Genomic DNA, 17,549 nt, shown 5'->3' on the forward strand with positions numbered 1-17,549 from the left:
AAGCAGAATTTGACAGGCAGTGCAGAAACGGACCGTGGCTGAGATAGTTTGCAGTAGATTCAATAAAAGGGGATTGTTTGGGGGTAGAGTTATAGTACAACAGCGCGTTAGATTGGGCCACTAGAAATTGATCACGCTACACGGTCGCGACTGAAAGTGTGATTAAATTCAGGATTCCCCAAAATGAAGGTTTTGAAGTAATTACTGACAGTTTTTATGACAACTGATTTTACTCCCGTTATTAACATTACTAATATTATTAATATTGGCTGCGCATTTCCAATTGATGGAATCCAAATTCTTGTTTTCATGCGTTTCGAAAGCATGCCGTGGAGCAAAACCTAGGACTTCTGGCGATGGAGACATTGTCAATACATCACTATCTCATTGTTTCCCAAAATCTAAATGTCAGTGTGTTGGAATTGAATAACGTGATGCCGACAAAAATAACAATCATCGATGCATTGGTTTCCTCTTCCAGGCCATTTAACAATCACTAAAGCGTTTTTGAAGGGCCACAAGCCGTCAGAAGGATCATCACACTGGATTGCAGTCTGGATTGCTCACGGAATCATGTTTTCAGTTGTGCAGCAGGAGCAGAATATTTGATATCTTAAAAAAAATAGGGTTCCAATTATTTTCGTTTCCAATGAAGGGGCAATGTAGCGTGATCAATCCACCTCGCATGCATTTTAGAATCTTACCATCATGGAGAATCATTCAGTCATCCTGATTGATTGATATGTTCATGGCCCAGCCGTATTTCTGCTGCCTACATCTTCCCCTACTGTCTCATCCATTTAACATGACTTTCTTCTTGTGCATAAATGTCGTCTATTCAAGGTTCCAATGTCTTTCCCGTCGGCTATTCCATGCGAAAAGCGAAACGGAGAATATGAACTCTCTTGGAGCAAAGTATCTCCTTCCAAAATCATGAATCGTCTGAATTATTATTTAGAGATCCTTGTTCTGTCAATCGAAATGCCAATCAGATAATTGTGCCGGTGACCGCATCACAATCAGTCATTGTCACATTATAAGAATTAAATCATAACCAAACACAGTTTGCTTACCACATCCAGTAAGAAGGGCTTTAATGTTGTCTATTTCTGAAAAGTGAGCGAAGCTGGAGGTTTCTGTGTATCAAACTATAATTATTTCCATTAAACGTCAAAGGAAGTCAATAAAATCAACACAGGTTCCGTATCACACGTATTATGGTACGAAAGAGGGTACATATTCCGTTTTGACATCCAGAGGCACATAATCGGAATTTTGATTAAATGTGTCCCAGCACTGTAAGCATGTCATTCACATAATTCTTCTTCCAATTTAATCACTCTCTGCCTCCCGACATTCCCGACATTTCAGAAATGTATGCAGAGAAACAGAAGCATTTGAAGTAATCTCCACGTTTGGCAAAATGCTCATCGTCTTTTTCAGCACAACTCCTTGATCTTACTTATGTTCTTAAAATAACCAGGCTGTTCATTCACAAATATTACCCACATAATAAACCAAACACCCCTTATATTTATGCGTGATGCGGTAATATATTTTCAATTGTTTCATTTGAGTCCCTGGACGTCAACTGCTTAAGAATGTCACAGGAGTCTGCCCATGAGCAGTTAATGCAATGAATAAAACGTTACAGAACGAGATCTAAATTTCGATAAAATATTAAAGCATGCCGCTGTTCAGAGAGACTTGGGTGTGCTAGAGCATGAGTAACAGAAGGTTGGTTTACAAGTGCAACAGGTGATTAAGAAGGCAAATGGAATTTTGCCCTTCATTGCTAGAGGGATGGAGTTTAAGACTAGGGAGGTTATGTTGCAATTGTATAAGGTGTTAGTGCGGCCACGCCTGGAGTATTGTGCTCAGTTTTGGTCTCCTTACTTGAGAAAGGACGTACTGGCGCTGGAGGGTGTTCAGAGGAGATTCACTAGGTTAATCCCAGAGTTGAAGGGGTTGGATTATGAGGAGAGGTTGAGTAGACTGGGACTGTACTCGTTGGAATTTAGAAGGATGAGGGGGGGGGGGATCTTATAGAAACATTAAAAATTATGAAGGGAATAGATAGGATAGATGCGGGCAGGTTGTTTCCACTGGCGGGTGACAGCAGAATTAGGGGACATAGCCTCAAAATAAGGGGAAGTAGATTTAGGACTGAGTTTAGGAGGAACTTCTTCACCCAAAGTGTTGTGAATCTATGGAATTCCTTGCCCAGTGAAGCAGTTGAGTCTCCTTCATTACATGTTTTTACATTACATAGATAGTTTTTTGAAGAATAAAGGGATTAAGGGTTATGGTGTTCGGGCCGGAAAGTGGAGCTGAGTCCACAAAAGATCAGCCATGATCTAATTGAATGGCGGAGCAGGCTCGAGGGGCCAGATGGCCTACTCCTGCTCCTAGTTCTTATGTTCTTATATTCTTGTGTTCTTATGAGATGACTGAACTATTTTCAAAGAGAAAAAATTACGGAAAACGTTTCAACACCGACATCGGAAAATGAATTGTGTTATCTCTTTCCATGTTTTTCGATCTGTACCCTTGCACACACATAACATTAATAAGCCTTTACCATTATGCCGAAGCCAAGGCTTTTACTTTGTATTATCCATTAGCAAAAATCTGTTCTTGCAGTTGAATTGATGTATCCATTCGAAGATTAATTTACGGCATATGGCGAGCCCAACATTTAATGGTCACTCCGAATAGTTCTTTAATTCTGTAGTTGTTATCACTCTGCGGGACACTCAAAAGCGCGCAATCTAAAATCAATATTACTAAAATAGACGGCAAATATTTCAGTAATATAATCTGTGTTTCGTTGGCAAGAATCTCCAGAGTTTCTAGTTAAATGTTGGAACTCTTGCCTTTGCTCTCTGACAGATATACTAAATGCTGCCCGTCGGACTGAATTTATCTGTGTTTCCCTGCCCTTTGTTGGTATGTACTTGTACTGTATCTTCACTTTTTCATTTATTTTCCAATGTCAGTGAAGTTGTCACCACTTTTCGAGAAATTGATTCACTCTCGGGTTTTAAAGCCTCAGTAAAATACAAGAAGGGCTTTTGGTTCTACCAGCACAAATGTCACAAATCGGGCTGCACGGTGGCCTCGTGATTAGCACAGCTGCCTCACTGCGCTCAAGTCCCATACGCTCTGGATCTGGGTCGTGTGGAGTTTGCACATTATCCCCGTGTCTGCGTGAATTTTGCCCCAGAACACAAAAATGTGCAGAGTAGGTGGATTGGCCACGCTAAATTGCCCCTCATTTGGAAAAATAGTTGGGTAATCTAAATTTATTCTAAAAAACAAATGTTACAAAATATTCCAACTGAACAGCGATCATGGATCATCTTTCACCATATGTGTTAAGGAAAATTTACATTAGAGGTTACTCATTTAATCCCTTCATTTTGTTACGTTCAATTATTAGCTGATGCTTGTAACAGTGTGGCCTGCTGAGTCATTCGACACTAGCTTATGCCTGCAATAGTGTGACTGACAACCACGGAAATCTAATTCTGCAATGACCTGATAAGTAGGGTTAGCGTCGAGTCATTCTCTACCTGACCTACTAACACGTTTGCACTGTTCCGATTCATTGCCGAGTCATTCTGTCGCTTAAAAACTGACCATTAACTATTGAGACACCTGTTATCCTTGCAATTGTGAACAAGGAGTTGCAAGCATTATGTAACGAATAGTTTCAGAGGTGTGATTAGAAGGTAATTGTTGCTCCGGGGCCTAATTGGCCGTGTATGTAACCCCCCAAACTAATTAGGAACTAACCAATATACATGTATAAAAGAGGGAGACCACGAGCACTGAAAAGTGCCTGGATTTCTGCCAAATGCTTTTGCCAATAAATTGACATGACTCAACTCTTTGGTGTGAAAAGGTAATTTTGCACTTCAATTGTCCTCGTCAGGAGGGTTCTGTCTCCGGAATAAGGCGACTGGCCAAGCCTATGACAGAGCCGGGACAGAATAACCGAACAGTGGTAAAGACTTGAGTCAATTCATATAAGGTTAAGTGACTGAGAGAATGATAACTGCCTGAGTTGAACTATGGACAAGGAAGTGTTCGTCCCTAACACGCAGCCTTAGACCGGTTGTTAAGAGAGGAAATCCTCTCATGCAAAAGGCAGGACCCTGAAGTGGGTGTCTGGACTGGAGGAAGAGCACTTGTGAGGGAGACTAAGGCAGCTGTGAGAAACTGTGTGTGTGAGCGGTCAAAGGTTGGGACAAGAGACGGATTTCAAGAATACTGTAATCTCAACGGGTGCACACGACAAGAGAGAACTGTTCATTCCATAGTTTGTCGGACTCGGGTGACCAAATACCCCCGAGAAAAAGACGTGGCCGCGGCGGGGGGGGGGGGGGGAGTGGCTGGGCGTGTGAAAGGCGCTCGAAACACCGGTGGTTGAACTGTGAGAGTAGATAGGAAGGTATTGCGACTGTTTAATTTCAGCCGAAGCTTTATTCCCGAGTTTGAGGAACTAGCCGAGCACATACAGAGGCTAGTTAAAGACGGGACAGCCATCTTTAGATTGTATAGATTGGGGACCAGAATAGAAAGAAGCATATAACAAACTGAAGACAGAGTAACTACAAGCCTGGGACTGCCAGACGCAAATAATCCCTTCCACCTACATTGCAATAATGAAGGGGGATTTTATTCCTCGTTAGTGACAGAAGAACATGGAGATGAACGACGACCCATAGGCTATTTATCGACCGCAGAGGATCCTGTAGTCACCGGACTACCAAAATATATAGCGGCATTAGACTTTGCTGCATGGGCAGTAAACGTTATCGAATCAATAATTATGACCCGAGACATAATCCTCCAGACCAAACACACCCCAGCAGAAATGTTAAACATAGGAAAATTAAGGACCGTCTCAAACATGAGGAGAGCCAAATGGGAAGCTGTCCTATTACCCCCTTACACATCAATTACTATGGTAAGAGACACTGGAGATAATCCGGCGGATGGAATGTTGGATTCAGGAGAAACACATAACTGTGGAGACATAGATACAGAAACAGAGGAAGGACACAGAAAGGATGTACCGCTGGCAGCAGTTGGGGAGACACTTCTTGTTCACGGGACACGCAAAAACATGGAGGGGATACCCCGGACAGCCTGGGAAGTGGTCAATGACAGGTTAAAAACGATAAAGTCAGGAAGGGTAAGTGCAGGATTGTCAGCACAGGTAGCAGAAGTAGTGGCGCTAACAGAAGCCCTAAAAGCATCAGACGTAAAGGCTATGTACATTTACACTGACAAACGGTATGCACTCGGGGTAGTACATGATTATATGACAGCATCGGGACGACGACGATTCATAACTACAGACGGAATCCCAATCAAACACAGACAGAGAATACAAGCTCTATTGAAGGCTAGTGATCTCCCAAAGAAATTTCAGTAATCAAGAACAGGGCCCACCAACGGGAACCAGGAAAGGGGGACCCTGAGGGAATACAATTGAAAGGCAGTCAAGCCGCAGACAGAGCAGCACAATTAGCATTCGAACAAGAGTTAGTTGATGAACTCCCAGTAGTAGCAGCAGACCCAATTGAAAAGAAAATAGATATCCAAAAGCTGCACGCGGCCAACTCAGAGAGAGATAGAGAGAGATGGTTAGCATACGGAGTCCATGGAGGGAATGATGGTGTGGTAGCGCCAGAATGCATACAAAATACACTCCTGAATTTACATCATGGACACTCGCATGTAGAAAGGGAAGCCATGACAGCGAGTATGAGAATGGAATGGTGGTGGAAAGGTATGGGCAAAGACATAGCCCGGTATTGGCACCGATCTGTGACCTGTGCTCAATATAATCCCGGTCGACCCATAAAAATAAAAATGGTCCACCAACACCGGCCCAAAGGGCCATGTCAATATCTACACATAGACTTCACGGGATCTCGACCACAATTCCACGAGAGGACGGACTGTTTGATAATTATTTACCAGTTTCCCCGGTAGTTGGAACCGTTTCATACTCGGAAAATGACTGCCACCACGGTGGCCAGTATATTGGCAGAAGAGACCATCCCTAGATGGGGAGTGCCGCTACAAATTGATTCCGACCTGGGAACACACTTCATTGGGAAAGTAATAAAAACAGTGTGCGAACTCATGGGTATAAAACAAAAATACTACATCCCCTAACATCCACAAAGCTCAAGAATGGTAGAACGAATGAACTGAACGCTTAAAAAAGCTTTGGGGAAAGCCATTCAGACGTCGGAAATAACATGGTCTGAGGTGTTGCCCGTAATCCTGATGAAATTAAGGGCTACAACAAATCGTACAAGTGGCTTGACCCAGTTTGAATTAATGACTGGGAGGGCGATGCAACTACCAGAGAACATTATCACAGCTGGGGCCGATGCAGCTCCGCTTTAAGATAGAATTAGACGTCATGTACTGGAGCTGAGAACCCAACTTAAAAAGATGCGTAAATCAGTAAAGGAGAGTCAGGAACAACGAGACACACAGAGAGAACTTGAGACACTTCCTGACGTCCCTGTTGCAGGGAGTCGAATAATGGTGAAAATATTACCTGCAAAAACCCGGTTTCGACCTTAAATTGAACGGGCCATACCAAGTTATAATTAGAGGCGATACTTGTTCATTTATCGACATTAGAGGGAAAGTGGTCTGGAAATATTGGACTCAACGCAAGACGCACCCAGGCGACAATTTAAACCAATATTTGAGTATATATGATTAGCTTGGCTTACAGACCTTCTCATCTCTGACCTCCAAGCATGCTAACGGGAACGCGGGCAGGAGGCTAACGGCCGGTATAGGCTTTGGGACATTGTTAATTTAAAGTAATAAGGAAGGATCTGATACAATTTATACCGTGTTTGGGACTGCTGGGAATAGACAACTGTCTGCATAAAAACAAACAAGAATTGCATGTGAATATGTTCCTTTATATGTCATATGTGTATGCAAGGGATGCCGATGTGTCCCGATGTTGGGTTTGCACTCATATACCGATACATGCAGAAGGAGGAATCTTCATCGTCCCATCCCTTTAATACTTCTGACACGGCAGAATGGTGGCTAAGGAATGGCGATGCGATCACACCGCAATGCATAATCGCTCGCCACAACAGGAATACTATAGTAAAATGGAAACCGGATTGGTACAATATGAATCAGTTCGAGGGTTGGTGTCGACAGACGTATAATGACCACAATGACCTCCCTCATTTTGTCCTAACTAATACATCAGGAATGGGTCGGCCAAAGATAGAAATCTGCTTCCCAAAAATGGTACAGGAGAAGCCGTCAAGGTAGGAGATAGTGCATGTGAACACTCACTCAATATCAACCCCTTATCCAGCAAAAGCACGTCCCTTCGGACTATTATGAACCTAATAACTCCCAATAAAACTGAGGAAGGCAACGTAACTTTTACTATCTGCTGGATGGGTGATCAGGCTACTTCGAATATGTACTACCAGATATCCATCACCTGAAGGAATTGAGGGGCCACCGTCAGGTGGGAACTAGGCACAAGAGAGCTATAACGGAGGCTCAAAGATTCTTCTGAATCATGATTCCCCCTATTGGAGTGGCGTTAGCCATCAAGGACATACGTAAAGTAGCAACGGTCTTGGACGAGGTAGGCAATGATACCACAAAGGCATTGCTCGAAATAAGCAACGAGATTGTTGCCATATGAACGGCTGCCCTTTTAAATAGGGCATCCATCGATTACCTCTTGGCGAGCGAAGAAGGGGTGTGTGCTGTGATTGGCTCCGAATGTTTTTGTTACAGCCCCGATAGTTCAGAGAATTTCACTAACCTCGCTGACCAGTTTGGGAAATAAATTAATAAAGGGCATGAAACCTAGGGCGGGGGATGGTTCGATTGGCTCCTTCGAGGATCACGGGGCTCCGACCTTATGCACGGATTGATAATACGTGTCGTTATTATAATTGTGTGCTGTATAATAATTGGATGCTTTAATCTATGTTGTAAGATGGCTATGGTTCGGATGATGCCAGTTTACTCCTCTCAAACACGACCGACCAAGACGGAGTAGAGGAAAACGCGGGAAAATGGGTGTAACAACAATGCTTGTGTGTTCATACAAGAATGCAAACAAGACAGCAAACAGAGTATTCTTGATCTGAGGAATTGTTAACACAATTCTTGAACAAAATGAGGGATTGTTAAGGAAAACTTACATTGCAGGTTGTTCATGTTAATCTCTTCATTTTAGTATGTTTAATTATTATCTTCTACCTGCAATCGTGTGGACTGTTGAGTCATTCTACACTAGCTGATGTCTGCAAGAGAGTGGATTGACAACCACGGCAATCTTTTCTGCGTGACCTGATAAGTATGGTCAGTGGCGAGTCGTTCTCTAACTGACCTACTAAAAACATCTTGCAATGTTTCGATTACTTGCTAAGTCATTCTGTAGGCCAAAAACTGACTGTTAACAATTGGGACACCTGTTATCCTTGTAATTGTGATCAAGGAGTTACGAACATTCGACAGCGAATGGTGTCAAAGGAATGTGATTGGAAGCTAATTGTTGCTGGGGGTGGGGTGGGGGTGGGGGGCAATTGGTCGTGAATGTAAACCCCCCCCCCCAAGCTAATTAGGAACCAACCCATGTACATGTATAAAATAAGCTAATAGCCATTGCACAATTGAGAAGATTACCACGAGCACTGCGGAGTGGCCTGGTTTCTCATGAAAGCTTTTGCGAATACATTTACTTGACTCAACCTTTGGTGTGAACTAGTTATTTTCCCCTTCAATACGCAAAGTTAAATCTCAGTTAATCTTCAAACTATACATTCATTCAAACAAATAATACATTATTATAAAAACATTAGTGGGCAACACGGTAGCATGGTGGTTAGCATAAATGCTTCACAGCTCCAGGGTCCCAGGTTCGATTCCCGGCTGGGTCACTGTCTGTGCGGAGCCTGCACGTCCTCCCCGTGTGTGCGTGGGTTTCCTCCGGGTGCTCCAGTTCCTCCCACAGTCCAAAGATGTGCGGGTAGTGGATTGGCAATGATAAATTGCCCGTAGTGTCCTAAAAAGTAAAGGGTGGTTGTTGGGTTACGGGTATAGGGTGGATACGTGGGTTTGGAGTATGGTGATCATTGTTCGCACAACATGGAAGGCCGTAGGGCCTGTTCTGTGCTGTACTGTTCTATATCAGTGGGAACATGGAAGCACGGCCATTCACCCCTTCTCTACCACCTCATTTTCAATATATACCCCTCCTGTTCCTTGTTGCTCAATTAATCACACCAGGGTAACGTTGAATAACAGAACGGGAACCTACACAAATGACGCTTACATGGACCATATGAGGTGTTGAAGAATAAATCGATCTTAAAACTATCTGAGTCAAAACATATTCAAGGTAATGTACGGTTAAATTAATGCTCAAAGGGATTTCATTAAACGAACGGATCGCAAAACACAGCTCTGTATTGTTACCGTTCTGCTTCTGTCGCAGTTTCTCTTCTGTTAAAATAATATATGTGGCGGTTGATTGACGAGTTCAGTCATATCACAACAGAGACATTTTATCAGTTTAATACTGCCTTTCTAAATCGGCACTCTTATCTGTTTTGGTCCCATTTTAGAACTATTTATCATTTTCAGAGATTCAATCAGTGATGTTGCAATGAATCTGCATGCATTATCGTTCCCGTATATTATCTGAGCTGATGGCAAATATCAGCGTCATGATACATATAAAAATTCTGAAAGATAACAGTCCTAAGCTATTGATCTTGTACTCATCATCAAACGTACGTCTGTACAATTGGTCAGCTGCAATCTATAGGTGAGAATATAATGTTTTTGGTTGACAATACGAACTCCGATTAGCAAAGACTTCGCAGTGGTAGACTAAAAATGCAGTGCAAAAAATTGTATTGATTTTGCTTGCCCACGACTATTTTGTTGTGAAGTTTACGAGTGACTTCAGGACGAAAACCTTCGTCATGTTTTGTTTACAGCAATGCACAAGTTATGTTCTATAAATCGATGTGACATGGAAAAAGGATGTCAATGGGTTAAAATTGTACCTTGCGAGGATGAAACAACCCGAGCCATGAACAAAAACTCCCATGAACTACATGTGAGGATACTTATTGTGCTCGTACAGAAGGAGATTCTCATTAATGAGCCCGATACATGCAAATTATAACCAAGCATAATCATCTCCTGAAAATTAGCAGACACAAGTTCATCTCTTGCGCTGATAATGAGAGGGGAAATATGAAATAAATGAAAAGGGTTAATGATGCATGTCAGCCACCACTAATGAATTCAAAATAGAACAATTACATTTTAAATAGGAAAAGAAGAGGGAAGTATGACAGGGGCCTCACGGTAGCATGGTGGTTAGCATCAATGCTTCACAGCTCCAGGGTTCCCAGGTTCGATTCCCGGCTGGGTCACTGTCTGTGTGGAGTCTGCACGTCCTCCCCGTGTGTGCGTGGGTTTCCTCCGGGTGCTCCGTTTTCCTCCCACAGTCCAAAGATGTGCGGGTTAGGTGATTGGGCCATGCTAAATTGCCCGTAGTGTAGAGGTTAATGGGGGGATTGTTGGGTTACGTGGGTTTAAGTAGGGGTGATCATTGCTCGGCACAACATCGAGGGCCGAAGGGCCTGTTCTGTGCTGTACTGATCTATAAGCATTCTCCTGCAAATATTACCACATTACTTGCTGATCCATACTGTCCACGCACGTAATTACACACGGAAACACACCGCCCTATGCGCAAAACGATCAATCATGCCACCTAAAGTTATTACACATCTATCGTCAACCACCACCACACATACCCACCAAACCAAAATTACCTAACGTCCCACAAGGACAACCTTCTCAAACTCCACAAATTGATATTTGTGCTTGCTCCGAGAATGAGACGCTACTTATTTAACCGAAAGCTATGCCAGTATGCAAACTAGACTTCTCTACCGAAGGAATGTTGCAATTAAAGTGCACATTGCAGAGATAAACCGGAATGTTATGCAGCAACTAACGATGATCCCGTGATGGACTTAACATTTTGCCATATTTCGCTGCAGATAAAAGTGATATATAGAATTGGATTGTTTTTCAACAGTACACAAAATTATCGTTAATCAGTGGCACACGAGGAACCTTGATGCAAAATATAACTTTAGAAGTTATGGTTTCTGACCGTATATTGAAACTTCTGAGAGCTTTTAGCAGGCAAGGGGAGACTCACAGCACCATCTTTGGCCAAAATAAGCTTTGTTGGCTAGCAATGCGAGAAAACATTGTGATGCGGCTCCCGGTATTAGGTCAGTCGCAAAGAGCGCAGATCAGAAGCAAGTCACGTGGTAAATGTGGACCCCTGAACCGCCTCAATTTCTTCTCCAAAGAAAGTTCTTGCAAGGTATGTGGTCCAGGGGCGTTGGTTCGCGAGTACAGTTAATACAATTCATCAGTCGTTATGACACTTTACGATAACAAAAACAACCAATTGAACAAATTAAAGTACAGTACACCATTGGCAGACACCGACATCAAGACATGATGGTTCGGCACGCTAGGAGCAAGATACTTCAGGATGTATAACGCTGCAGATGTCTTCAAGCACGTCGTGATCTAGCCGCTCGTGTCGTGAATAGGACACCTCGTGATGAATCAACCGGACCCAGATGTTTGTTGCTATCTCCGCCATATGCCCTAGAGAGAAGCGGCACACCCTGTCAGCCAAATATAATGCCGGATTTGGGTTGCATGCAACATCTACCAGTAGGAATTTGAACGCTGTGAATCTGAGCTTTGGGAGTAAATTATGCAAAGTACAACAATCTAACTCACTATGCACAGTGTCTATCACACAATGTATTGGATTATAGCGCTTGAAATTCAGGTAAGGTCATCCGTTGGGAAAACTAATTGAATATAATCATAATAATAATTGCTTATTGTCAAGAGTAGGCTTCGATGAAGTCACTATGAAAAGCCCCCATCGGCACAGTCCTGCTCATGTTCGTCCAGGCCGGTATGGGAAATAACCCGCGCTGAAGGTATTATTTTGCATTGAAAGCCAGCTATTTCACCCACTATGCTAACCAGCCCTTTAATTGAAACCAGCTGGGGGATAGGAAGTTGGCCAGGCAAAGAGCGTAAATGGCGTTGATGGAGGTTAACATTTCGTTCACACACTTACAATCACCATGCAGCAATCGATACAGAATAGGTGTGCAATCTTGAAGTGTGTCACTACCTCAAATTAGAAGCAATGTTCCCAGAAAGGCTGGACACTATAGGAAAGTCAGCGATGATTTCTGTGAAAAATGTCAGAAAAGATAAAAAAGCTTTGCTGAAAATTCCATGAATCTTCAGAATGTACACAAAATAGAATATTAGGTGAAAACTTGATTCACTGGATATTGTGGCATAATCCGGCATAATCCGTAAGGGCGTCAGTGGCGTCACATGGAACTCCATCATCTGCATACTCAACAACATGATTAGCAACTTCTGGAAATATTGGGCTACAATTGTATACATGCTGGTCTAAGTGATGTCCAGTCAATTCTGCAGTTGCGCGAATTGAAACTTAAATTTACTTAACCAAAGCGATGCTATGTTGCACAGAGTTCGGATATCATGTGACACGCAACAGCCAGAAGACGGGAATGAAAACGTACGCCCAAAACTCCTTTTCTGGAGGCTCGTGTTTCAACAAGTAATCAACATTACCTACCGTCCAACGAGGATCACCTTCTCAAACACCACTAATTAATACTTGTGCTTGCTAATAGATTGAGATGCCACTTATTTATCCGAGAGCGACGCCAGTATGCAAACGTGATTAATCTCTCTAAACACTGTTGCAATTACTGCGTACGTTGCAGAGCTAAACAGGGGATGTTATGCATCAACTAACGATGATCCGCGTGACTGAGTTACCATTTGGCAAGTTTCGCTGCAGGTGAATGTGACGGAAACAATTGGGTTGTTTTCAGCAGTACACAAAATTGTCATTTAATCAGTTGCGCACGATGAACCGTGATACCAAATATAACTTTTAGAAGTTGTGGTTTCTGAGCTCATTTTGCAACATCTCATATCTTCAACAGCATGGGGAGATTCACACCATAATTTTTTGGCCGAATATACTCTGGATTGGCCATCAAGTCGTATAAACATTGTATGCGCTTCACAGTATTCGTTCAATAGCAAAGAGCGCAGATCATAAGCAAGTCATGTGGTAAATGTGGACCCCTGAACGACCTCAATACATCACTGCAAAGCAAGTCCTTTGCAAGGCATAATGTCAAAGGGGCGTTGGTTCGCAAGTACAGAAAATGCAATTCATCAGTCGAGATGAGACTTTACGATAACAAAAACAACCAATTGAACAAAATGTGCAAAATGAATATACCATTGGCAGACGCCGACATGAAGACAAGCAGACTCAAGAAGCTAGGAGCAAGATACTTCAGGATGTATAACGCTGCAGATGCCTTCAAACACGTCGTGATCAAGCCGCTATTGTCGTTAATAGGAAATATTGGACTGAATCAAGCTGTCCCAGATGCTTGTTGCTATCTCCATTATGTGCCCTAAAGAGAAGTAGCACACCGTTTTTGTCAAATATAAATCCGCGGTTGTGTTGCATGAAACATTTACCAGTAGGAATTTGAAAGATGCGAATCTCGAGTTTTGGGAGTAATTCATCGAAACTACAACAATCTAACTCACTATAGCCTAGTGGTCACTCAGACAATTTATTGGCCTATTGCGCTGGAGATTCATGCAAGGTAATCCGTCGGGGAAAGACTTGATAAATCATAATAATAGCTCATTGTCACAAGTCGGCTTCAATATCGTTACTGTGAAAATCCCCTCGTCGGCACATGCCTTCTGCCTATGCGGGAAGGCCGGTATGGGAAAAGAACCCACGCTGCTGGCATTGTTCTGCATTGCAATCCAGCAATCTGGCCCACTGTGCTAAACCAGACACTTAATCAACCCCCCTGGTGGATATGAAGGGGGGCATCTAAAGATCGTAACTGGCGTTGATGGAGCTTCACATTTTGAACACACATTTCGAATCGCCAGTGCAGCAATCGACACAGAATAGGTGTACAGTATTGAAGTGTGTCAGTACATCACGAAGAAGCAATGTTCCCAGAAAGGCTGCACTACAGGAATAGTCAGCGATGATTCAGTGCAAAATGTCAGAAAAGATAGAAAAAACGTTGCTGAAAGTTCCATGAATCTGCAGAATGTACACAAATTAGAATATTAGATGAAAAATTGAGTCCCTGGATTTGTATAGCATAATCCGTAAAGTGCGTCAGTGGATCTACATGTGTAAGTCCATCATCTGCCTACTTAAAAAAAATGATTGCAAATTCTGGAAATCATGGGCTACAATATGTATACATCCTAGTCTCAGTGATTTCTGGTCAATTCTGCAGTAGCGAGAATTGATCTTAAATTTACATGTAACAAAGCGATACTGTGTTGGCACAGAGTACGGATATCTGTGGCACGCAACTGGCAGAAGATCGCAATGAAACATTACGTCCGAAACTCATTTTCTGGAGGCTTGTGTTTCAATAAGTAATCAATATGACCTACCGTCCCACCCAGATAACCTTCTCAAAACACATTAATTAATATTTGTGCTTGCTAATATATTGAGACGGCACTTATTTAACCGAAAGCAATGCCAGTATGCAAATGTGACTTATCTGTCTCTGGGCTTCTGCAATTACTGTACACGTTGCAGAGATAAACCGGGATGTTATGCAGCAACCACGATGATCCGCGTGATGTTGTTAACATTTGGCATGTTTCGCTGCAGGTAAAAGTGATCTATATAATCGGGTTGTTTTCAACAGTACCCAAAATAATCCTTTAATGAGTTGCACATGAACAACCGTGACACCAAATACAACTTTTGGAAGTTGTGATTTCTGGCCGAATATTGGAACGTCTCATATCTTGAACAGCATGGGGAGACTCAGAGCACCATCTTTTGGCCGAAAATGCAGCGTTGGCCATCAATTCTGACAAACATTGAATGTTGTTCCCAGCATAAGTGCAATAGCAAAGAGCGCAGATCATAAACAAGTCACCTGGTAAATGTGGACCCCTGAACCTTAATATTTCCCTGCAAAGCAAATTATTTGCAAGGCATGATGTCAAAAGGGCGTTGGTTCGCCAGTACAGAAAATACAATTCATCAGTCGAGAAGAGGCTTTACAATAACAAAAACACACATTTGAACAAAATGTGCAGAATTCTGGTAGAATATACAAGTAGCAGACACCGACATCAAGACAAGCAGATTCAAGAGGCTAGGGGAAACATACTTCATGATGTGAAACGCTGCAGATGTCTTCAAACACGTCGTGACCAAACAGTTCATACTGTGTATTGGACACCTTGGATTGAATCAAACAGTCCCAGATGTTTGTTGCTGTCTCCAACATATGCATGAAAAAGAAGCAGCACACCCTATTAGCCAAGTATAAAACCGGGGTTGGCTTCCATGAAACATTTACCAGCAGGAAACCTAACGACGAATATCTCGATTTTTAGAATAAATCATACAAACGACAGTAACCTAACTGACTGTGCACAGTGTCACTCACACAATGTTAAGGGTTATTGCGTTTGAAATTCAGGTAAAGTAATCCGTTGGAAAAACTAATGAATATAATAATAATCATTGCTTATTTTCACGAGTGGTCTTCAATTAAGTTACTTTGGAAATCTCCCAGTCGCCACATTCCTGCACTTGTTCGGGGAGGCCGGTACGAGAAACGAACCTACGCATAGTTCTGCATTACAAGCTAGCTATTATGCCCACTGTGCTAAACCAGCCCCTTAATTAAAACCGCTGCGAATATGAAGTGGCCAGCCAAAGTTCGTATCTGGCGTTTATGGAGATTAACATTTCGAACACACACTTACAATCATCAGTGCAGCAATTGATACAGAATACATGTATAATATTGAACTGTGTCAGTACCTAACGTACAAACAATGTTCCCAGAAAGGCTGGACTGTGGGAAATGTCAGCTATGATTCTGTGAAAAATGGCAGAAAAGATAGAAGAAGCGTTGCTGAAAGTTCCATGAATCTGCAGAATGTACACAAAATAGGATATTGAGTGAAAAATCGATGCCCTGATAATGTATGACATACTCCGTAAAGTGCATCAGTGCATTTACAGTTGGAACTCCATCATCTGCATTCTTAAAAAAAAGATTGCAACTTATGGATATCTTGTCTACAATATGTATACATCCTGATCGAAATGATTTCTAGTCAATTCTGCAGTTGCGCGAACTTAGATTTACATGACCAAAAACTCTGCTATGCCGGCACAGTGTTTGGATATCTGTGGCACGCAACTGGTAGATGATCCCAATGAAACAGTACCCCCAAAACTGCTATTCCGGAGGCTCGTGCTTCAACAGATAATCATTTGCCATAACAATTTTCAATGTATGTTCCGACAGTATACTGTCAGAATGCAGGAAATGTTTATAGAATGCAATTCTATCTTTGAAGGCATTCGAAAATTCACAGGGAAACGTGGCTGATATTCTTACTCCCCATTGTCAACAGATTTGTTGTGATGGTCTCTTTGCAAGCGGTAATTAAAGTGCATTTATTCCCGGTAAGCTTCATTGTGTTTAACATGACGCTAACGCGTACAGTGACATAAGGATTACCACTGCTGCCTCACAGCGCCAGGTAGGCGATTTCGATACTTACATTGGGTGATTGGCTGTATGGTGCTTGGATATTCTCCCCCTACCTGTGTTGCTTTCCGCCGAGTGCACTGGTTTTCTCCCACACTGCAAATGTATGCAAGATTAGGTATATTGGCCATGCTAAATTGACACGTGGTGTCCAAAAACGTTGGGTAGATTTACTTGGTTATGGCGAAAGGGTGGGACGTGAGCCTTGGTATGGTGCTCATTTGGCGTCATCTGTGTGGACTGGAAGTGCTGAATGGCCTCTCGTGCAATGTCGTGATCCTATGTTTCTGTGATTGAAGAATTTTTCCCAGGACGGAGTTATCTTGCACAGGTATATCACTTACTTCAACTTCTTAGTTTCGCACATATAAATCTCCACAAAAGCGTTCAACATTTCGAGACCTCACATCAGAGAAGGACCAGTAACACCTCGGCGTTATAAACTCGTATTACCTGAGGAGATGTGTTGGAAATGTACACAGAGCAAGAAAGAAAGGTACTCCATTTGCCTGTGGAAAATGCAATTCAATTATTCGCATAAGAGCCTGACTAATTCTTTGTGACAATTTTTATTGCGAAATTCTACACACATACATTTTGGTAGCAAACTTTGGTGGACACTGTGCAACGACGTTGCTGAAACCAGTGATATATGCATCACCCAGTTCCGCGCCTCTGAATCAATTTCAATCACTATGAATTTAATCGCCAACACGAATCAGGAGAAAACAAAATTATTCACCTGCTGCT

General features: G+C 42.4%; 1 protein-coding gene across 1 annotated transcript in view; it reads right to left on the minus strand.

Annotated features, from left to right (window-relative positions):
* LOC119974295 (tropomyosin-1, isoforms 9A/A/B-like) overlaps positions 1-17,549 on the minus strand; it is a 122,550-nt gene that overhangs the window by 57,706 nt on the left and 47,295 nt on the right. Inside the window, exons 3-4 of the mRNA XM_038813066.1 lie at positions 9,511-9,537; positions 1,074-1,109 (exon numbers count right to left, since the gene is read on the minus strand). Coding sequence (XP_038668994.1) covers positions 1,074-1,109; positions 9,511-9,537 — 63 coding nt within the window. The remainder of the gene's footprint in view (positions 1-1,073; positions 1,110-9,510; positions 9,538-17,549) is intronic.

This window comes from Scyliorhinus canicula, chromosome 12 (assembly GCF_902713615.1).
Source record: "Scyliorhinus canicula chromosome 12, sScyCan1.1, whole genome shotgun sequence".
NCBI classification, from domain to species: Eukaryota; Metazoa; Chordata; class Chondrichthyes; order Carcharhiniformes; family Scyliorhinidae; genus Scyliorhinus; species Scyliorhinus canicula.